General features: G+C 45.6%; 1 protein-coding gene across 1 annotated transcript in view; it reads left to right on the top strand.

Annotated features, from left to right (window-relative positions):
* LOC138753136 (laminin subunit alpha-3-like) overlaps positions 1-24,145 on the top strand; it is a 341,672-nt gene that overhangs the window by 96,710 nt on the left and 220,817 nt on the right. The window contains exons 18-23 of the mRNA XM_069915711.1: positions 3,185-3,284; positions 9,279-9,435; positions 10,964-11,096; positions 17,547-17,689; positions 18,383-18,489; positions 19,981-20,128. Coding sequence (XP_069771812.1) covers positions 3,185-3,284; positions 9,279-9,435; positions 10,964-11,096; positions 17,547-17,689; positions 18,383-18,489; positions 19,981-20,128 — 788 coding nt within the window. The remainder of the gene's footprint in view (positions 1-3,184; positions 3,285-9,278; positions 9,436-10,963; positions 11,097-17,546; positions 17,690-18,382; positions 18,490-19,980; positions 20,129-24,145) is intronic.

The raw sequence follows: 24,145 nt of genomic DNA, 5'->3' as shown, positions 1-24,145 counted from the left end.
CTACTTGCATTTACCCTATCTATACTGATCATAATTTTGTATACTATTGTTCTGGCGGACACTGGGGCCATACAATTATTTTGGCAGGTGGAAGGAAATTGGAGCATCTTGTAATGAGAGTGGGACTGTAATGTTAGCAGGACTGTAATGGAAGCGGGATTGTGATAGACTTTAATGAATCTGCAACAGTTGTCACTGACTTCAACAAGACCTGCGTGGATGAGTGTGTGCCCACGCGCAAATACCAGGCGTTCCTCAACCAGAAGCCCTGGATGAATCAGAGAATCTGCAACCTGCTGAAGGCAAGAACAAGGGTGTTTAAGGCCAGAGATCGAGATCTTTGCAAGAAGTCCAGGTACGACCTGCGGAAGGCCATCTCCAAAGCAAAATGGCAATTCTGGAGGAAGCTAGAGTCGGATACACGCCAGCTATGGCAGGGAGTGCAGACTATTACAGCCTACAAAGCGAAGGTGAACACTATAGATGGCTGTGATCAGCTTCACTACCTCATGAACCTATACCCACTTTGAGAAGAAGAACCGAACAGTGCCTATTAGAATCCTGAAAAGGCTGAGGACCTTGTGATATCGTCTCTGAGGGCAATGTCAGAACATCATTTAAGAGGGTGAACCCCCTCACAAGGTGTCAAGCCCTGATGGCATACCTGGCATGGAACTGAAAATCTCTGCCAATCAACTAGCCAGAGTGTTCACGGACATTTTCATCCTCTTGTTGCTGCAGTCAGAGGTTCCCTCCTCCTTCAAAAGGGCATCAATCATTCCAGTACCCAAGAAGAGTAGAGTGAATTGCCTCAATGACTATCGCCCAGGAGCACTAACTTCTACTGTGATGAAATACTTTGAGAAGCTGGTCATGGCCAGAATTAACACATACCTAAGCAAAGGACTGGACCCACTGCAATTTGTCTATCGGCACAATTGCTCCACAGCAGATGCAATATTGCTGGCTCCCCACTCAACTCTGGATCACCTTGAAAACAGTAACTCGTGCATACGGCTGCTCTTCCTAGACTACAGCTCAGCCTTCAATACCATTATTCCCTCAGTTCTGTCAAGAAGCTACAAACTTTAGGCCTCTGTACGCGTCTCTGTAACTGGATCCTTGACTTTCCCATTAGAAGACCACAGTCAGTACGAATTGGAAACAACATCTCCTCATCAACACAGGCACACCCCAGGATGCGTGCTTAGCCCTCTGCTCTACTCGTTTTACACCCACGTCTGTGCGGCAGACATAATTCCAGTGCCATCTACAAGTTTGCCGATAACACCACAGTTGTTGGTAGAATCACAAATGGCAATGAGGAAGAGTACAGGAGGGAGATAGATCAGCTCATTGAATGGTGTAATGACAACAACCTTGCGCTCAACATCAGCAAAACCAGGGAGATGATTGTGGACTTCAGAAGGAAGTGAGGGGAACACAACCCAGTCCTCATTGAGGGCTTAGTAGTGGAGAGGGTCAAGAACTTCAAATTCCTGGGTGTCATCATCTTTGAGGATCTGTCCTGGAGCCTCCATGTTGATACAATCACAAAGAAGGCTCGCCAGCGCCTATACTTTGTGAGGTGTCTGAAGAGATTCGGTACGTCACCAAAGACTTGTAAACTTCTACAGGTGTACCGTGGAGAGCCTTCTGGCTGGTTGCATCACTGTCTGGTACGGTGGTGCCAACTCACAGGACATGAATAAACTCCAGAGAGTTGGCCTGTGACATCACAGGCACCGGAATTAATTCATGAGGTTGTGTCTTAAAAAAAGCAGCCTTTATCTTCAGAGACCCCGACCACCCAGGCCATTCCCTCTTCTCTCTGCTTCCCTCGGGAAAAAGATGCAGGAGCCTGAAGACGAGCACTCAGTGGCACAAGGACAGCTTCTTCCCCACTGCCATCAGATTCCTGAATGAACAATGAACCAAAGACACTGCCTTACTTTTCATGCACAAAATTGTTATTATTTTTTATATAGTAATGTTGTAAGATGGTTATATAACCATAACCATATAACCACTTAATAGGTATGTTTGCCCTGTGATGCTGCCACAAAACACCAAATTTCATGACTTGTTCCTGACAATAAATCCTGATTCTGATTCTTTATGATGTTGACTGCCTTCTTGAGGTAGCGCCTCACACAGATGTCTTCAATGGATGGGAGGGTCGGAGCTTGTGATGGATCTGGCTGTGTTTGCTACCTTTTGCAACTTTCTGCATTCCTAGGCTTTTGATTTCTCAAACCAGGCTATAGAAGTTACTGGCAATGCCTCGCCAATACCAAGATGGTTGAAAATAATTATCTGCTCATTATATCATTGTTGTTTATGGAATCTTGCTATGGTATTGTGAGCAGTTTTGGGCTGCCTATCTAAGGAAGAATATGTTGGCATTGGAAAGGCTCCAGAGGAGGTTCTCTACAATGATCCCTGGAATGAAAGGGTTTTCACATGAGGAGAGTTTGGGGTTTCTGGGACTGTACTTGCTGGAGTTTAGAAGAATGTGGGGGGATCTATTGAAACCTATTGAACAATGAAAGGACTGGATAGGGTGGATGTGGAGAGAATTTTTGTTGTGGTAGGGGAGTCTGGGACCAGAGGGCACAGCCTCAGAATACAAAAACGTTCCTCTAGAACAGAGATGAGGAGGAATTTCTTGACCCTGAGTGGGGTAAATCTGTGGAAGTCGTTGCTGTGGACGGCTGTGGAGACCTTGACATTGGGGATATTTAAAGACGAGGTAGATAGGTTTTTGATCAAGAAGGGAATCAAGGGTTGTGGGTAGAAGGCAGGAGAATGGAGTTGAAAAGGTTTGAAAATCAGCCATTATGGAATAGTGGGGCCATACTTGATGGGTCAAATGATGTAATTCCACTCCTATGTCTTGTGGTCTTGTGGCTTAGAAGGTGAGAAAATCAAATAATGAGCCAGGGTTTAAGAAATTTTTTTTTTGCTCCAATTCTGGTGAAGGGTCTTCCTCCTGAAAGGTGAACACATTTTTTTCTCCACAGATACTGCTGGATCTGCTGAGGTTTCGGCATTTTCAGTTTTTATAAATTTCAGAATTCCAGTATCTGTAGGATATTGCCTTTTTTTCAGGGATGTTTTGAGCTCTCTGAATATACAGTAGTTCAAATTACTACCTCATACCTCACGCTCGGTCTCCCAACAGGTTGCGGATGTGATGTTGGAGGGTCAGCTAATCTAACGTGCAGCGTGACATCAGGAAACTGCCAGTGTCGAACGAACGTTGAGGGTCGTACCTGTAACAGGTGAGTCCACACAACACTCTACTTTCCAAATCAAGAGTGACCCAGGTACAAGATTTGAAAATAATTATCTGCTCATTATATCATTGTTGTTTATGGAAAATGATCAATAACAAGAGGGCACAGGTCTACAGAGCGAGGAGAAACACGGACAATATTTCAAAACAACAATTGTGTTCTTGCTTTCATTTCTAATCGCCTCATTACAGGAAGGATGTGGAAGCTTTAGAGAGGGTGAAGAGGAGATTTACCAGGATTTTGCCTGAATTGGAGATCGTGTCTCATGAAGCAATGTTGATAGAGCTAGGGCTTTTAAATGAGTTTAATTTACACATACCATGCAATAACGGACCTACGACTACATCGCTAGATCCAACTCCAACAGAGTCATCAAGTTTGCAAATGATACAACAGTCGTTGGCCTCATCAGCAACAACGATGAGTCGCATGGAGGTGGAAAATCTCGTGAAATGTTGCGAGAATAATAACCTGAGTCTCTGCGTGTACAAGACGAAGGAGATGATCGTGGTCTTCAGAAGGTCCAGGAACGACCACCCTCACTACACATCAACAACTGTAGTAGAGAGAGAGTGTGGAGAGCACCGTTTCTTGGGGTTCACTTAACTAATGACCTATCGTGGACACTCAACACCTCCTCACTTGTCAGGAAGGCTCAACAGCGACTGTACTTCCTGAGAAGACTGAAACGGGCAAGGCTACCAGGCACCATTATGTCAACCTTCTATAGGAGCTCTATCGAGAGCATCCTGGCCAGCCTCATCACTGCTGGAGAGAAATAGATCGGAGGTCAATCTATAGGACCATAAGAGTGGTAGAGAGGATCACTGGAGTCTACCTCTCCTCTATCGGCGTGATCAACCAGGAGGGTGTCTGAAGAGGGTGCACAAAACATTGAGGACCCCTTCCACCCTGCACGCAGCATCTTTCAGCTACTCTTGTCAGGGAAGAGATCCAGGAGGATCACTGTGGTGACCTGCTGTACACTCATTAATCTGGCTCCGCCGCATCCTGTGACTGTACCAATGGTTCCTCCCTCTTGACCCTGCATAAAGGCTCCAACACCATAACCTCTCCCCAGAAGGCCTGAGTCACAGCGCAGGTTGAACTTCAAATTTATTATAAATAAAAGCTTATAGTTCTGTATCTCTAGTATTTTGAGTTACTGACAGTGCGTCAATTACCAGGTGAAGAACAGCTTCTTCCCAAGTGTGGTGAGAATGCTGAAGGATGAAAGTAACTGGTCACACTCACCCGCCGAGACTCTCAACTGTACAAGGTCATATTTATTTATTTATCTGTTTGTAGGGATAAAATTCTTGTCCTGCATATGTATTGTTTGTCTGTGTGTGTGTTATGTCTGGTTGTGTGTCTGCACGTTTTGCACCGAGGACCGGAGAATGTTATTTCGTTGGGTTGTTCTTGTATAGTCAGATGGCAATGAACTTGACTTGACTTCCAGCCCATGCTCCCCAAATACCACATTAACCTACAACCCCCGTATGTAGGAGGTGAGTGTGCTGTTGAGGAACCGAGTCTTTGCTTTCAGAGTGGGCCACAAGGTAGGCTCTAGATATTGCAAGAGTTAAGCTATCTGAGGCCATCAGGGAAGCAAGGCATGCACTTGCCCAGCACATTCATGGTAACCTCCTGGACAGCAAGAACATGCGACGCATGTGGAAGGGCATCCAAGATATCACCAATCACAAGACTACTACATCTGGCTGTGCCGGTGATGCCTCCCTCCCAGATGCACTGAACAACTTCTCTGCGTGTTTTGAGGTGAAAACGATGTGGCGGCGAAGGGGAAAACCTCTTGTGCTGAGACCCAGTAGCTGATGTGAGGAGAGTTTTAGGCAAGGACAGCTCATGGAAAGCTGCTGGACCAGATAACATTCCTGGTAGAGTTCTCAGAGGTTGTGCACTCAGCTAGCAGATGTTCTCTCCGACATCTTTAACATCTCCCTGAGAAGCGCCGTGGTCTCAACGTGCTTCAAAGCCACCACCATTGTCCCCATGCCAAAGAAGTCATCTGTGACATGCCTCAATGACTACCGCCCTGTCGCACTCACTTCTACTGTCATTAAATGCTTCAAGAGGCTCATCCTGCTCCTGCTGTCCCTGTCACTGGATCCCCTGCAGTTCACATATGGATCCAACTGCTCTATGGACGATGCCATCGCCACTGCCCTCCATCTAGCCCATACTGGAAAACAAGGACATGTATGTTCGAATGTTGTTTATTGACCATTTCGAAATTCAACACAATTGTACCTCAATGCCTGATAGGGAAGTTGAGCCTGCCGGACTAAACACCTCCAATTGGATTCTTGACTTCCTGTCAGGGAGACCTCAGGCAGACTGGATCAGAAACAGCACTTCCAAGACTATCACACTGAGCACAGGGGCCTCTGAGGGCTGCGTGTTTAATCCACTGATTCTCTCTGCTGACCCACGACTGTGCAGCAAAACACAACTTGAACCTCATCATCAAGTTTGCTGACAACACGACCATCGTGGGCCATGGTGAGGCAGTGTAGAGAGATGAGGTGCAGTTACTAATGGACTGCTGCAGAGCCAATAAAACAAAAGAGATGGTTGTCAACTTCAGGAGGACCCAGAAGGACCACACTCCGCCGACCATTGATGGCTCCACCATTGAGGTTGTCAAGAGTATCAAGTTGGCGGAGAATCTCACCTGGTCCCTTAACACCAGCTCCATAGGCAAGAAAGCCCAGCCGCGCCTCTACTTCCTGCAAAGGCTGAGGAAAGTCCAACTTCCACCCTCCACCCTCACTACATCCTAGAGAGGATGTTTTGAGAGCATTCTGAGCAATTGCATCACTGCCTCGTTTGGAAGCTGAACCTCCTCAGACTGCAAGACCCTGCAGAGGAGAGTGAAGTCAGCGGAAAAATCCATTGGGGATTCTCTTCCTACCATGAAGGACGTCTACAACACTTGACGAAAAGCAATAAACATTGTGAAGGACTCCACACACCCCTCACGTAAACTCTTCTCCCTTCTGCCATCTGGTAAGAGGTACCATAGGACTCGGCCCCTTAAGTTCAGATTGGACAACAGTTTTTTCACCCAAGCCATCAGGCTCCTGAATTCCCAGAACATACGTGGATAGTGTACTGTGGACTTTTACTGTATACGTCTTAATATTTTAACTTATATTTTAAATTCTATTTATGTAAATCTGCTTTGTGATCCTGTTGAAACGCTAGCTCATCTTTACCGTGCAATGCATGGTATGAATGACAAATAAAGGTGACTTGGTTTGTATGGTTTGGAAGGTGGGAGGAAACTGGAGCACCCGGAGGAAACCCACACAGACATGGGGAGAATGCACAAACTTCTCCCAGACAGCGTTGGATTTGAAACCAGGCTGCGGCCACTGTGATAATGTTGTGCTAACCGCAACAGCAAACCGAGACGCCATTACTTGGGATCTCCTATTTTCTATTTGGAGCAATGGAGGATGAGAGGTGACTTATTAGGGGTCTGAAAGATTATGAGAAGAATAGATAGGGTGGACAGCCAGCACCTTTTTTCCTGGAGTGACAGCAGCAAATACCAGAGGAAGGTGAGTGGAAGGAAGTTTAGGGGAGACATCAGAGGTAAGTCAGAGAGTGGTGGGTACCTGGAGGTGGTGTTGGAGGCTGGAACAATAGGCACATTTAAATGATTCTTAGGCACATGAATGTACGAAAAATGGAAGGTTATGTGTACGAGGGAGAGATTGGTTAGATTGATCATGGAGTAGGTTTATATAGGTTTATATAGCCCACAATGTTGTGGGTTGAAGGGCTTGTACTGGGCTGGAATGCACTATGTTCTAACAACTGGGTCATGGAAGATGAGACCAAGCTTAAATAAGCAGCCCATCAGGAAAGTCCTTCTTTCAGTTCTCCTGGAGGAGCACAAGAGGGGAGTATCAAGTGGAGGTCACGTGGCCCCTTGCCCCTGCCCCACCATTCAGTGTGATCATGGTTGCTCTGGTCCAGGTCTCGCCTCCTGTTCCCAAAAGCCCTCAATTCCCTGATCAATCAAGGACTATTCCATCTGCTCTTTAGATATCCCCAAAGGTCCAGCCTCCTCATCCCTCCAGGATGGAGAATTCCAGAGATCCACTGGCCTCTGTGGAAAATTCTTTGCACCTCAGTTTCAACTGACTATCTAGTATCTGTATCCTCTTGTCTGAGACTAGTCATGAGAGGGTGGGGTGTGTTTTCTCACACATATGAGGATCTCTCTTATTCACCAAATGGGCCTCTACCCATTCCTTACTGTTTCAGTTTTCCATGGATGTTGTCTGAGATGTAGCCAAGTTGGTTGCCATGGTAGGGGAGTCAAGGACAAGAGGGCAAAACTTCAGGATTGAGGGGCACCCATTTAAAACAGAAATGCAGAGGAATTTCTCCAGCCAGGAGTGGTGAACCTTTACTACCATGGGCGGCTGAGGAGGCCAGGTTATTGGGTGTATTTAAGACAGAGCTTGATAAGTATTCAGGGTATCAAAGGTGATGTGGAGAAGGCAGGGGAGTGGAGCTGAGTGGGAGAAGGGAACAGAATGGAGAAGTCTTCATGGGCTGAATGGCCTACTTTTGCTCCTACATCTTATGGACCAGCACTTTGTATGTTGTTCATATCCTTGGTCCTGCAATAGTTTTGAACTTCCACTGATAGTTACAAAATGGAAGCTGGTTTGAATCTCGCACTGTCTGTAAGGAGTTTGTACATTCTCCCTGTGTCTGCATGGATTTTCCCTGGGGTGCTCCAGTTTCCCCCCACCTTCCACAAACGGACAGGGTTATGGGTTAATTGGGGTTGATTTGGCTGGCACAGATTTTAATGGTTGGAATCGGCTTCCACTATGTTGTAAATAGAATTTAAAATGTAATTCAAATAAATGAGACCTCAGTTCCACTGAGTCCACCTCAATCACTAAAAACCCATCAACACTGTTGTACACTGATTCCATTTTATATATTCCGAGATTATACGATTCACATAGTTGGAGATCTGAGGGGTTTTAAATTTAAATTTTAAAACTTTAAAAAATTTTAAATTAAAAAGAAATTAAACATGCAGTATGGTAACAGGCCATTTCAGCCCATGAGTCCGTTCTGCCAAACTTACATCCAATGAACCTACAACTCCTGTATGTTCTGAACGATAGGAGGAAACCAGACCCCTGGGAGGAAAGCCCATGCAGACATGAGGAGAACGTATAAACTCCTTGCATACAACATGGGATTTGAACCCTGGTCCCGATCGCTGGTGCCATAACAACATTGCACTAACTGCATCACAATGTTAATATCTGAAAAGCTGTGCATGAGGAGGTGGTGGATTTAGATCCATCATGACCTTTAGAGACATCTAGATGTGAAATCTAGATATGGGCACAAATTAGAGTGGATTGTGTAAAGGTCAGCATGGCCATGATGGGCTGAAGGGTCGGTTTCTGTGCCATACAGGCCTATGACTCCACAGGTCACCAGTCATGAGGGCTGTCCAGCATGTAGAGTGGGAATTTCAACTCCTCCCATCAGGAAGATTCACATGTGAGATCACACCCCCCCCCCCCAGATTCAAGGACAATTTCTTTCCTGCTGTTATCAGACTCCTGAATGATCCACACACCAGTAAAATTATGTTGCCCTTGTTCTGTACCATTGGATCCTCAAGATTCTTTTATGTCATGTAATAAAGCAGATGTAATATTACATGGAATTGAATTTAATCTGCCATAAGGCAAAGATTTCCCAGCCGCAGAAGTTACCAGATGAAAGAGAAAGAGAAGCAAAATAGAGTTCCTTCAGTTACACTGAGTGTCCGTGGATTTGTCTCCAATGCTCCCATTTCACAGATTGTTAAGTGATCTTTCTTTATAGTTCAGTGCTGTTCAGTTGATTTTGGATGGCAGTGTCCCATGCACTGAAATTGAGGGATCTATCTTGTGTTTGAAGGCCAAAGAGCCAGCACTATTTCCCAGACCTTCACCATTTGAAGTATGAGATCGAAGATGGCTTCACGCCCAATGGAAGAGCTGTTCGGTTTGGCTTTGATCCACAGGAGTTTGAGAACTTCAGCTGGAGAGGCTATGCCCAGATGTCCTCGGTGCAAGTAGGTGATCGCAGGATTTGGTGGGGGTGGGGGTGGGGTGGGGTGGCTGAGTCAGGATCTGGTGAAGGAGGGATCTGGTCAACCAAAGGTCCAGTGAGCAGGCTGTCTAGTGAACCCCTGTAGTCAGAAGCTCCCATCTTAAACATAAATGGAGGCCTTCAAAAACATTCTTAGAACCACAGACCCATAGAACAATACAGCACATCTAGTCCACGCCAAACTGTTCTGCTGAGTCCCATTGACCTGCACTGAACTATAGCCCTCCATACCCCTCACATCTATGTACCTATCCAATCTTCTCTTAAATGTCAAAATATAACCCTCATCCACCACTTCAGCTGACAGCTCGTTCCATACTCCCACCACTCTCTGCGTGAAGTTATTCTCCCTAATTTTCCCTTTAAACATTTAACTTTTCATTTTAACCCGTGTCCTTTCGTTTTTGGTTCACCCAATCTCAGAGGAAAAAGCATTTACTCTGTCTGTCCCCCTCATAATTTTGTATACCTCTATCAAATCTCCTCTCATTCTTCTGCGCTCCAGGGAATAAAAACCTAACCTGTTTAACCTTTCCCTTATAACTCAGTTCCTCAAGTTCTGGCAATATCTTTGTCCATAGATCCTTGCAAACAGAAAGTATGGTAAAGAAGGTGTATGATATGCTTGGCTTCATTAGGGAGGGCCCTGAGTATTAAAATAAGATGTTCACATTGGACCTGAATAAAGCCTTGATTCAGCCACAATTGGAAGGATGTGAAGGCTTTGGACAGGGGACAGAAGAGAAGAGGTTCACCAGGATACTGCCTGATTCAGAGGGGGTGAGTTATGGGGAGAGGTTGGACAAACTTGAATTGTTTCTCAGGAGTATCGGAGACTGAGGGGGAGATCTGATAGAGGCTTATCCAATCATGATAGTGGGGGACAGTCCCCAAAGTAAATATGTCACACACTGGAGGGCTTGTGTTGAAGATGAGGCGGAGGAGGTTTATGGGAGAGGTGCGGGGAAAGTTTTCACACAGAGTGGTGAGTGCGGATAGTGGTGGAAGCCTATCTAATGGTAGTGTTTAAGGGGGTTCTAGATGTGCAGAGAATAAAGAATGCAGATCAGGTCCTAGCAGCAGAGTTTTACTTTGATTTGGGCATCATGTTTGGCATGGACACATGGGCCAAAAGGAATTTTTCTGTGCTGTACTATACCACGCCCACCTCCATCAAGTCTTTCAACTTTCCTCACTCTGAGAACCAGCTTCTCTAATGTAAACCTGAGCTGAAATCCCTGGTTCCTAAAGGAAGCCATTAGACACTGAGAAGGTTAATATTGATTCTTGCTGTGAGTAGATTCTTTCCTACATGTGCTTTCCCTACTTTCATTCTGCATAGCCTCCTGACTCTTGGCCTGCCTCCTTATCCACACGACTTTCTCTGACTTCAGAGCCAGGATAGCCTTTGTCCTGCACGAGCTCCAACTACAGGCACTGCTGGTAACTTTGCTCAATCATTCATGTGCCAATTAACTTCACTTTTACAGAATAACATAAGGGTAACAGTCCACGTGAAGAACGGAAACTCCAATTTATTCCACCTCATCCTGCGATATATTAACCCTAGATTCACTACTGTATATGGCCTCCTGACCGTCTACCAAGTTCAACAAAATACAGGTAAGCCAGGCAGGGCTCAGATCTCACCAGTCTGCTTTTAGTGTCAATTATGGAAAATAATAGGAATATTCTCTTTATTGCATCTTGTATGTTTTGTGCAACAGTGGTTCTCAACCTTTTTCTTTCCACTCACATACACTTTAAGTGCTTTGTGATCAGTAAGGGATTTCTTAAGGTGGGATGTGGGTGGGAAGGGAAGGTTGAGAACCACTGCTCTAGACCCGATTGTTACTGAATATTTTGCTTGAGAAAATTCTCATTGGCCATTTCCTTTGGAGTTCTGAAACCGTCCACATAACGAGTCAATTAGTTATGGCTAAAACAATGGTTTTCCAACTTTTTCTTTCTACCCACATACCACCTTAAGCAAACTCTAACTAATCAGAGAGCACTGATGGCATAAGGAAATCTTAAAGTGATATGTGAGTGGAAAGAAAAAGGTGGAGAACCACTAATTGAACGAGATGTGAGTATGGGTACCAGGCAGGGGTGTGCTGGATTGGAGTAACACATGAAAGTCTGCAGGCGCAGTGATTGAAGAGAAACTCAGCAGGTCAAACTGTGTACTTTATAGACCAAAGATAAAGATACATAAACAACATTTCAGGCTTGAGCCCATCAAGGTATACTGGACGATATGTTGGATGTGTAGGGTGGTAGGTGAGGACAAGGGTAAATCCCAACCTTGATGTGTGGGGGGGCAGAGGGGGCCAGGGCAATATTGTGGGTAATGGAAGAAATGCGGGTGAGGGCTGTGTAGATGGTGATAAAGGGGAAGCCACATCATTTGAAGGAGGAGATCATCTCGGATGATCTCACATGGAAGACTTCGTCATGGGAGCAGATGTGACGGAGACAGAGGATTGTAGGCTTGTAGCGTGGATTGCTTATGTAGACAACAAAAAGGCAGCCAAATTTGTGACCTATGCAAGTTCCCATGGCCACCTGTTTTACTTGGAGGAAGTTGGAGGAGTCAAAAGAGAATCCAATGAGAAAGAAGATGAATTATCACTTACACGATAAACTGATTTTTAACCTTCAACTTTTCCTCTCATCTGTAACATAAATTTCAGGAAACCTATACTGTTTTGAGAAATTTCTTTAAAAAAATTAGTTTGCCTGCAGTCCACCTAAAGTTTTTGACCTCAAATCAAAATCCTCCAGACACTGCAAATCTGTAATTATCCTTCAGGTCGCATCTGTAGAAAAAGAACCTTAATCATTCGTCACAATGGGAGATGAGACTAGGCTGTCAGGACATGACTGCCCCATCAGGGAAGCCCTCTGGTTCTTCAAGAGATTATGATAACGTGTTTATTGTCATACACATGGGACGTTGTACAGGTACACTGAAATTCCTACTTTCTGCAACTGAGCAGACACTTTGTAAAAAAACACAACTCCAATAGTATACTTAATTGGATTAAAACAGACAATAAATAAAAAATATTCACAGTGATCCAAGTGCAAAAGCAATGACTTTGCAATAGTGCAGAGAGTCCTTTTGTGATGTTGGAGCAGTCCCTGATCTGTGTTACTGTTCTTGAACCTAGAGGTACTGGTCTTCAGGCTTCTGTACCTTTTGCCTGAAGGAGAAGTGAGAAGAGATTGTGACCAGGGTGGTGGGGGGGTCCTTCATGATTTTTGCTGCTTTCTTTTTTTTGATTATTTTATTTTAAATTTAGTAGACTCATCCAACAAGCATTATGATCTTTTTTAACATTCATGTAGCATACAGAATCTGTATTTATCCCCCCCACTCCCCAACCTCATTCAACTGAAAGTTCCGTCAATTAAATTACCCCGATAACAAAATGAAAAACAACCCATATATTCTCCCCTTCTCTTTTCCCCCTCCCAGTTTATCTTTATCTCCCCCCCCCCCACCAGGCACAATGACCAAGCTATTGGTACTAATCCCCCCCCCCTCCATTTTGAGACGTGGCTAATGCATCCATCTATCACTTGTATCTCCCTCCCTTTCCTTGAGCTCCCCATATTCATTCTTATTTCTAATATACATTAATCTTTAAACATTAACGTTATGAAAAAAAAACACATATCTCCTCTCGTATTCCTCACAATTAAAATATTTACATCTTTCCCATGACTCCCTCTTTCCACATTATTTACATTTAGATTTAATCCCGAAGCAGTGGCAGGGTTCTTACAAAGTCCATTGCCTCTCCTGGATCCTTAAAAAACTTTCTTTTCCCTCCTGCCCTGGGTGAAGGAGGGTTAATTTGATTCCTTTTTGTTTAAGATGTAGGATCTGCTATTGGGAGTGCTACACCAACACGAGGCTGAACCAGGAACTGACTTTATTTGAATCTCTTGCGCTGCTTTTAGGAGACGACCCACTTCCTACCTGGGGCTTGCTGGTCAGTGTGTCGCGGAGTCACTGCCTGCCCAGCGATGTGCAACCAGGAAGTGGCGGCATTTCCCAGGAAACGCGTGTCACCAAATGCAGGCTTTTCCTGAGGGGGAAGAGGGGCCCATGCTGTCTTGTACCAACAGACTGGGATGGTGATTTGGCCCCTCTAACCGCGCAGTCCCTTGGACCACTTCACCCACCCTCTCTCTCCAGAATCGCTGCCATCTTTTGAGCAAGTCACACTACTCTCTTTAGGCCAGCAAACTCTGTGTCTGACCTAGGGTGCCGGTACAGGCTGGCTGTGTTGCTTTGATGTGATTAATGGTAAACATGTCCAATGTCCAGGGTGAAAACGACACTGCCCGGCCACAATCTCTTCACCCTCCCTCCTGTCAGGAAGAAGATTCACGAGATCACACACCACCAGATTCAAGGATAGTTTCTTCCCTGTCGTTATCAGACTCTAAAATAGTAGAACTAAGTTGCCTTTGCTCCATCCCAACTGATCTCTCCGACACTGTCTGAAGGAGTCATAGGACATTCTCCCTATGACCTGCGTGGGTTTTCTCTTGGTGCTCTGGTTTCCTCTGTTACGAGCCCAAAGGACCCCAAAACCCAGCAGCAATAGACAATCACCAAGACAAATAGTTACTTAAACAAAAGTTGTTTTTAATCATCTTTAAACATGAAAACAAAATCAAACTTTGACTTATCTCTATTAACTTAACTAAGCCCAACTTAACCCCCTTCTAATTCTAAGCGCACGTGTATGTGAAGTGTGTGTAAATATAAGAAAAGTTCTTTGGTTCACAGTTCAATTTCACTTCTCATTCTTCCAAGTTATCTGGTTGCAGGCAATTCTTATACTGTGCACAGAATTGAACATGTATAAAATTCACCAGGCTTTGGTACTCAAAAGGTAAATGTTTACTGGTCAGGAAGGTTCTCGTAGGTTTGCTGAGAGAGATTTGTTGTTCCAGGATTTCCACAACTGAGGTATCACCATTAGTCACCTCAATGTCTTGCTGGTGAAACTTGCCCCATCAGGGTTCTCCAGATGATAACCTCTTTCTTTCAGGCTATCAGAGAGTTCCTTTCTGTTTCACTTATTCTAAGAGAAACATCAAACAGATAGCACTTCCAGCCATCTGCCGCTCTGGAGCTTTTTTTGTTTCAGCTCCAACAAGTTTCTCCTGCTTGTTTCAGCTCTCTCTCTCTCTCTCTCTCTCTCTCTCTCTCTCTCTCTCTCTCTCTCGCTCTCTCTCGCTCTCTATAGGAGTTAGTCTTCTTGGTCAAGCTGTTTTCTTTAGGTAAACAAGAACCCAGGAGTGACCTTTCTGTGCACTCTGTCAAAACCCTTGCAAAGAGCTTTTAACAGCCAGAGCATCTCCTGCTTGTGGCTTTAATGGTGTCATTTCAATGAGCACCGACTTGTGAAATGTGCACAGCATTCTCCATAGTTTCTGTAAAGTTACTGAATATGAATTCTTAAATATTTCAAGTAAGCTCTGTTTTAAAGTGTGCGTATGTATGTAACCTGCTCTAATTTTACTAATTTATCTCCCAAATATTCCATTACACCTCCCACCCTCCAAAATGTATGCGATTGGTAGATTAATCGGGTGTAATTGGGCAGCATGGTTTTCATGGGCCGGGTAGGCCACCTATCATTTGGAGAAACAACACTTTATCTTCCGACTCAGCAGCCTCGATATCGATTTCTCCAATCTCCATTAACCCTCTTCCCTGTGACTCTCTCCTTTCCCATCCCACTGTGTTCTTCAATTCCTCCTTCCCTTCTCTTTCTTTTCCAATCAGGGAGCTATTGTCTCCTGCTATCCCTTCTCAGCTTCTTTCTCTTCTACCCTTCCACCTACATCCACCTATGTTCTCTTACCTGTTAGTTTGTGCTCTTTTCCTTGCCCTTTCCTCCCTCCTTTGCCTGCACCCTTCTCTCTTACCTTTTTATTCAGACATCTGCCTATTTTTGGCTTATACCTGATAAAAGGCTCAAGCCTGAAATGTTGGTTACCCCTTGCTTCCTATGGATGCTAATTCCAACAGAGTTGTGTATTGCACTCGATCTGCAGACTTTATTCTATAACTTCTACCATGTTGTACCATTAATTTAAAAATATTAAAACTCTGCTCTTCAGTACTGTTGCACTTTGTATAGGATGTCTAACAGCACAATCTCTGTCGCTACATTGTGGTACATGTGACAATAATCCTGAACTGGCCAGTGTATTGTCACACTCTCCCCATAAGGTGAAGGGAACAGTTTGAGAGCAGGTTGGGACTCCAGAAGAGTTGTGATGGTGTTGGAAATTCATAATCCCACGGAAGGAGTGGTGGGCACCTCGGATTGAAGGGAGCGGAGAAGCAGAGGGGAACTGCTGTGATCAGGACATGCTGCCTGTTAGGTTATAAGTTGGAAAAAGGCAAGGAATCTAAAATGAAGTGAAAATGTAAGGATGTGCAGCTGTTGGAAATTAAAAGTAAAAGCAGAGGGCACCTAAAACACTCAGCAGGTCAGTCAGTATGTGTGTGTGTGTAGAGACAGACAGAGTTAATGTTTCATCAGTCTAATAAAGGGTGTTTAGCCTCAGACACTGCCTCTCGACACCTGCTGAGCGCTCCCAGCATTTATGGTTCGTTACTTAATTTCTAGCATTGTCAGCTGATATTTAACAAATGTACAAAGTTGGGGGTTATCAGAATTTGAACGACTTGGCAAAGGTCTTCCAGGAGGTATTTGCCAAGTTCAATCCATTTCCATGCTGTATGAACATCTGATGGTGTTCGAGTTGAATCTATACCTGCATTTTATTTATTGAAAGAAAATCTGGAATTATTATTATTTGGCATTCAAAGTGAACATACAAACTCTTGACAAATTGAAATGATTTCAATTTGAATTGATTTATTGTCATACTTACTGAGGTACAATGAAGAGATGTGTTTTGTGTGTGATCCAGGTAAGTCAGCCCATGGTTAAGTACAGCAAATAATGCAAAATAAAACAAAGATGTGGGGATACACTGCTACAGTGAATCACAAAGTGCAGGGTACGGTGAGGCGGACTCCAAGCCTCATCTTCTCATCCCTCTCCGAGAAGGATAATCTCCACATCGCAGCCCTCCACCAATCAATCTGAATGTACAGTCGCGCTAAGCGGCTGTTTAGGGATGGACTGATGATGCTGTCAGCCCACGACCCATCTCCCTACTCACTCCTCTCCCTCCAAGTCAGGGGTGGCGGTGAGCCCTCGGGGCAGCGGGGGCTGTCAGCGGGGTCTGGTTGGGCAGTCGGGGTAGTGGGAGCTGTTGGGGTAATGGGAACATTCAGGCCAGCGGGGAATGGCGGGGCAGTGGCAGTCAGGGCAACGGGGACCGGTGGGGCAGCGGGAGCCATCAGAGGGAGGCTAGTGTGGATTTGGACATCCTCACCGGGCCGCTTCGGCCTTTGGGGCCGCACTCTGTGGCTCAAAATGCAACAGAGCAATGGCTGTCTTCCCTACCCATAATCCCCCACGCAGCTGGAACTGTTCTGGGAGCCATAGAGCGGTTTCAGCTGCGTGGGGGATTATGGGTAGGGAAGACAGCCATTGCTCTGTCGCATATTGATGATAGGCAGCGCTATGGTACCAGTTGCCCCACCTCCAGAGGCCGGGATTCTGGATTTGAATGGGATGCTGAAGCAGCCTTTTAGGGCTGCTGTCTGAAACGCAAGTTCCTGTTTTTCTATCCCAAGGTGAAGGCCCGACATGAAATGGCCTAGTGAGTCACAGTGTGCAGGGCGCCGTGTTACAGTGAGTCACGGAGTACAGAGTGAGGTGTTACAGTGAGTCACAGAATGCGGGGTGTGGTGGTACAGTGAGTTTCAGAGAGCAGTGTTACATTGGGCTACAAAATGCAGAGTGGGGTGTTACAGTGAGGCGCAGGGCACCGTGTTACAGTGGGTCACAGAGTGCAAGGTGTGGTACAGAGACAAACTGCAGGGTTTACTGAAAAGTACATTTAAACTATATATGCCCTAAATCTGTCATTCAGTATTCCCTCTCTTCACCATTCCAGTGTCTCCGCAGATCAAGGAGATTACCTTCCCCCGTAGCAGGGAACCATCTTTTGTGACTGTCTCAAGGAGTAACTATGGAGACCCTTTTGTGTTCACACCTGGAACGTGGATTGTCAACATTGAGACCAACGGCGTGCTCCTGGTAAGGACCGGCCCAGGGAACATTGTACTACATAATTTTAATGCTTTCTCTTAATGTATTAATAAAACAATCCTGCTCAGTAGCCTGGACGTGAAATGAAGATGGGCAGCATGGTGAGCATAGCGGTTAGCGCAATACCGTTGCAACACCAGTGACCCAGGGTCAAATCCGGCGCTGTCTGTAAGGAGTTTGTTCATCCTCCCCATGTCTGCGTGGGTCTCCTCATGGTGCTTAGGTTTTCTCCCACCCTTGAAAATGTACTGGGGGGGAGGGGGAGGTTTATAGGTTAATTGAGTGTAATTAGGCGGCACAGACTCAAGGACCAGAAGTTGCTGGGTTGTATGTCTAAATTTAAATTTAAAAAACAATCATTGCGATGAAAGAGGAAGCACACTGCGTGTGTTGGAACTTGGGCCAATGCACATCCTGCCAGGGAAACACAGCAGGTCGAGCAGCATCTGCAGGAGAGAAGGAATGGCTGACAATCCAAATCGGTGCTCTCTGGGAAGAGAAGGAAGAGCACAACTCCCTCTTAGTCATGACGAAGGGTTCCGGCCCAGAACATCCACCATTCTTTTATTCCTGTGGATGCTGCTCTACCTGCTGAGTTGCATTGGGGTGAAAGTGGACTTTACAGCCGAACTTCCCTTTCTGGGTGATTGCCTAATCCATCTGTTTAATTCCGTCCACCAGGATTATTTGGTCTTGCTGCCTAGCAAATATTATGAAGCTCCAAACCTGCAGTTCCAAGTGACCGAACCCTGCATGAATACAGCTGACCCACGACAACAGGACCTAAAGTAAGTAATCCTCCAGAACCTCGGGACATCAGTGCCAATGTGCTGTACTTGACCAATGTCACAGAGTCATGCAGCAAAGAAACAGGCCCAGCCATAGTGAACAACCTGCCTTCCTACCCAGTCCCACTGACCTGCACTGAGCTCACGTCAGTGATGAAACTTCTTGCAACTGTTGTGCCAATCTCCAGAATTCCCTTCCTAAATAAGCAATCCCAAAGTCTTCCTGTTTTCCATTTACCCTCACACAGCATGCACACACCACTAGCATTTGGTTTTCCTATTGGAATGCTCTGTTAACCCGTTGAAGAGATTGTTTGGGCTCTGGCTGAGATCTGTAAATCTTATCTGGCACAGCTGCGGAAGCAGGTGACTGGTCCACCTTTTCAGGCAGGGAAAACCCAGGCATTTAGAGCCTCACATCAGAAGATAGGGAGTTAGTAGTAAAAATCCTGACAGGATAAATGATCAGTTGGAAAGGACAGGACTAATCAGAAATAGGCAATATGGCTTTGTTTAAATTGCATTTTGTGAGGAGAAAATGTGTATTAGCAATAGAATATAAGAGCAAGGATGTGATGTTGATCCTTTATAAGAACAAGACCTCACTAGGAGTATTATTAAGCAGTTTTGGGCTCATTTAAGAAAGGATGTGCTGACGTTGGAGAGGGTTCAGAAGAGATCCACAAGGATCCGGAATATAAGAATGATCATATGAGGAGCATTTGACTCCTCTTGGCCTGCACTCATTGGAAGAATCTCATTAAAACATTTCAAATGTTGAAAGGAGATGTAGAAAGATTGTTTCCCATGGTGGGAGAGTCCAGGACAAGAGGGCATAACTTCAGGATTGAAGGGCATCCTCTTAGAACAGAGATGCGGAGGAATTTCTTTTGCCAAAGGATGATGAATCTGTGGAATTTGCCGCCACAGGCAGTTGTGGCGGCCAAATCATTGGGTGTACTTAAGGTAGAGATTGATAAATTTTTGATTAGCCAGGGCATCAAAGGTTAAGGTGAAAAAGCTGGGCACTGGGGCTGAGTGGGAAAATGAATCAGCTCATGATTAAATGGTGGGACAGACTCGATGGCCTGAATGGCCATTTTCTGTTCTTAGGTCTTATTGTATTTTGGTACATCCATCATAATCTCTATTAATCACATTTTATCTTTTGTCGTTCCAAAGAGGAAAGCCCTAGCTCTGTCAACCTTGCTTCATGTCACACGTTCTTCAACATCATGGTAAATCTTCTCTGCACCCTCTCCAAAGATTCTACATCCTTCCTGTAATGAGGCGTCCAGAACCGAACACAATATTCCAAGTAAATTAGAGATGGACAATTCATGCTGGCATTCCTAGAGACATCTACATCCCATGAGTTAATACATAATACATGTAAATTGAAGACAAGGAGTGTGGAGAGGAGGGTTTGAAGCTAGTTTAAGAGAGCTTTTGTTACTGCTTTGTTTTTTGACTGCAGTTTGTCCTCAACAGCTGCTTGTTGTACAAGTACCTTCCCCTGGACACTTTCTCAACCGTTGGAGTCAGCGATGGCATGTACATAATTGATGGCAAACACCAGCCTTCTGTCCAGCTGCTGTCATCTGCCGAGGCAAGGATTGCCGACCTTTCTAGCAGACAGGTGTGAACAAATGCCTTTCAAACTTCCCTCAGTCACATGGTAGAATTGGGAATTGTTCATTTGCATATGTTCCAAGACATGGTAAAAAGCTTCTTTTTCCATTCCATCCAGGCAATAATACCCTTAAACCCAGGCAACATCATGGTGAATCTCTTCTGCACCCTCTCCAAAACCTCCACATTCTTCCTGTAGCAAAGCAACCAGATTGCACACAATGCTCCCAGTGTAGACTGACCGTTGCACAGGATTCACCCAGTAAGATCCCTCTGTTCAGCAATGCTCCTTGAGGGTCCTACCATTAACTGTTGACTTGACTTGTGCATTTGACTCCAAAACGCAGCACTCCACACTTGTCAAACCTTTGGCAATCTCTTCACCCATATCTCCAACTGGTTACATTCCTGCTATATCCTTCCTCACCATCAACTATTTCGCCAATATCATCTGCAAACTAACTGAACTTCATTCAACTCATTTAATAAAATGACAGGGGTCCCTGCAATGTTTGCTGGGGAACACCATGGTTCCCAAATCTCCCCTTGGTCATTAATCAGGAAATGTTCCACAGCACAATGAAATGTCTGCACGATTGCAAGTTACCCTTTTGCACTCGCATCACTGTAAATATTTGTGTCATATTCACTATGTATTTATTGTCTCTTTTAATTTAAATAGATTACTATTACAGCTTTTTTAAACAAGTACCTGTTCAGCTCCAGAAAGGAAGAATTGTGGTGCATATGTACATTGTCCTATGTGTATGACAGTAAACTCGTTATCATTACACAACTGGTTACAGACCTCCAGTCAGAGAAATACCCTCCACCATCACCCTATTGTCTTACAATGTTGGAAAGTGTATGATCATGCACTTTGGTAGAAGGACTGAATGGGCAAAACTATTGCTATATATACTGGTGTAATAGTTGATTCCCATGTATAAGTCGACCCTTCATATTTTTTGGCACAAAAAATCACGTATTTTCTGTATATCCCATGTAAAAGTTGACCCCCCCCCCCCCTATTTTTTGGCCCAGTCCACCCACCTATCCAAGCTCCCAACACCCAACCACGAAACCTCGCCCTCTCGGCCACCTGTCCATTTGAGCTCCTGACACCCCGACTACCTCCCCAACCGAGCTCCCAATGCCCCAACTACGAACCCTTGCTTCGACCGCCTACTCATCCGAGCTTCCGATGCCCCAGCCATCCGCTCATCCAAGCTCCCAATGCCCCAGCTGCCTGCCCATCTGTGCTCCTGATGTCCCCAATGCAGATCCTGCAGATCCTCGCCCTGGTTGCCCGCTAGTCTGAGAGCTTCCAACACCCCAAACACATAACCTCTCCGGCTGCCTGGCCACCAGACCTCCTGATGCTCTGACAGAAGTCCCTCGACCTGGACGCCCACTGGAGGTCCTGATGTCTCTACCGCAGATCCTCACCCCAGCCACCCACCCATCCGAGTTCCTAATGCCCCGACCTCCCACCCACTGGAGCTCCTGACACACTGATCATGAACCCTTCCCTCAGCTACCCACCCATCTGGGCTCCTGATGCCCCATTCATGGATCCTCGCCCTGACCGCTCGCCTGTCTGAACTCTCAGTGCCCTGACCACAACCCTCACCTCGACCACCTGCCCATCCGAGCTCCCAATAGCTTGACCGCAGGTCTTTTCCCCACCTGATTGCCCATCCAAACTCACATTGACCCGACCACAAATTCTTGCCTGCCTATCTGATCTCCTGACGTCCCACCTGCCTGCCCATCCAAGCTCCTTCTGCTTCGACCATGGATCCTCACCCTGGCCTCCAGCCCATCCGAGCTCCTGATGCCCTGACTGCTGATCCTTGCTCCAGATGGTCACCCGATGCCTTGGTCACCTGCCCACCAGAGCTCCAGATCACCCAACCGCGGATCATTGACCTGGTCGCCCGCTCCTGATGCCCTTACAGTGGACCCTTGACCCAGACATCTGCCCACCAGAGCAGCTGATGCCTCGGTCACCTGCCCACCAAAGCCCAGGCACCCCAACCTATGATCCTCACCCCGGCCGCCCACCCATCTGCACTCCCAATGCCTGACTACAATCCTTGCCCCAGCTGCCAACCCACCGGAGCTCCTGATGCCCCAACTGCAGATCCTCACCCTGGCCACCCACCCATTCAAACTCCTAATGCCCTGACTGCCCACCCACTAGAGCTCCTGACACCCCGACCATGAACCTTTTCTTTGGTCGCCTGTCCATCCGCAGTCCTAATACCTGACTGCAGATCCACAGCCCAGCTGCACACCCACCAGAGCTCCCAATGTCCCGACTGTGGATCCTCACCTTGATTGCCCACCCACCAGAGCTTCCGAAACCCCAAATGTGGACTTACCAACCGACCTGGCTACCCAAGCTCAGGACGCCTTGAATGAAGCAGTAACTTACCATGGTCAAAAGTAGTGTCCGTGTAAAAGTCGACCACCTTCTCCCCCCCCCCCCCCCCCCCCAAATTTGACCCAAAAAATTGGTCACCAAATCTGGACTATTACGCAAGCATATATAGTTTTTGGATGGGGAACAAAATTAAAATATTAGAGGTGCAAATGGTCTTGAGTATCCTGGTGCAGGATACCCTAAAGGTTAACCTCCAAGTTGAGTCAGTGGTGAAGTATGTGAATGTAGTGTTGGCATTCATATGTACAGGAATGGGAGGGAAGAGCAAGGATGTGACATTGAGGTTTTATAAGGCACTGGTGATGCCTCACTTGGAGTATGGTGTACAGTTTTGAGCTCTTCATATAAGAAAGGATGTACTGGCATTGGAGAAGATTGAGAGAAGATTCACAAGAATGATTCCTGGAATAAAGGGATTAGCATAATGAGGAACATTTAACAGCTCTGGGACTGTATTCCTTGGAGTGAAGAATGAGGGGGGACCTCATGGAAATATTTGGAATGTTGAAAGGCCTGAACAGAGTAGATGTAGCAAAATTGTTTCCCATGGTACAGGAGTCTAGGACAAGAGGGCACAACTCCAAGATTGAAAGGCACCCATATAAATATAGATTTAAATTTAGACCTACGGCACGGTAACAGGCCACTTTGGCCCACGAATTCATGCCGCTCAGATGTGGAGGAACATCTGGAATTTCCTACCATGGGCAGCTGTGGAGGCCAACTCGTTGGGTGTATTTAAGGCAGAGATTGAAAGGTATCTGAATAGTCAGGGTATCAAAGATTATGGGGAAAAGGCAGGGGAGTGGGGCTGTGGGAGAATGGATCATGATAAAATGGTGGAGAATATTCAATGGGCCAAATGGTCTACTTCTGCTCCTATATCCTTGGTCTTACAGTCTTCTGTGGCCAAGTTAATTTTGAATCCAAATCTACCAACTCTCTGTGTTTTAATCCTCTGGATCAGCCACTATATGGTACCTTGTCAAATGCCTTACAGAAGTCCATGTAGACAAGATTCAGTGCCCTGCCCTTATCAATCCTCTTCGTCACCTCCTCAAAAATCAATTGTTAGTAAGACATGACTTCAGCCACTCATCGCCATGCTGAGTGTTCCTAACACCCCCAATGCTTCTCCTGATGTGTGTGGATCCTATCCCCCAAAACCTTCTCCAATAATTTCCATGCCACTGATTTATCCTAGTTGCCATTCATAAAATAATAGAATTATAGTGAGTGAGGGAGAATGCCATTCAGCCCTTCGAGTCTACACCACCATTCAACTCCATCATGGCTGATCCTGCTTTCTCCCCAAACCTATAAAGGCCAAAATCCATCTCTGTATTTAATGTGCTGTTGCCTTGCTATCTGGAAGTAATTACTTTTGGAAAGTCTTTGGCTGAGTGCAGTTAAACATCAGACATCAAAACTGGCTCAAATTCAGCTCCTGTTGATGAAGGGCTAGAACGGCATGATGCGGTTTTAAATCCAAGAGCACATAGAACCTGGAAATAGGCTGGTGTGTGGCTGAGAGACCAAAGCCTGTAGTCCAGACCAGAAACTGTTATGTCTTCA

Source organism: Narcine bancroftii, chromosome 2 (genome assembly GCF_036971445.1).
Source record: "Narcine bancroftii isolate sNarBan1 chromosome 2, sNarBan1.hap1, whole genome shotgun sequence".
Classification (NCBI taxonomy): Eukaryota; Metazoa; Chordata; class Chondrichthyes; order Torpediniformes; family Narcinidae; genus Narcine; species Narcine bancroftii.
The sequence above is the reverse complement of the archived record's forward strand: the minus strand, read 5'-3'. Positions and strand labels throughout refer to the sequence as shown.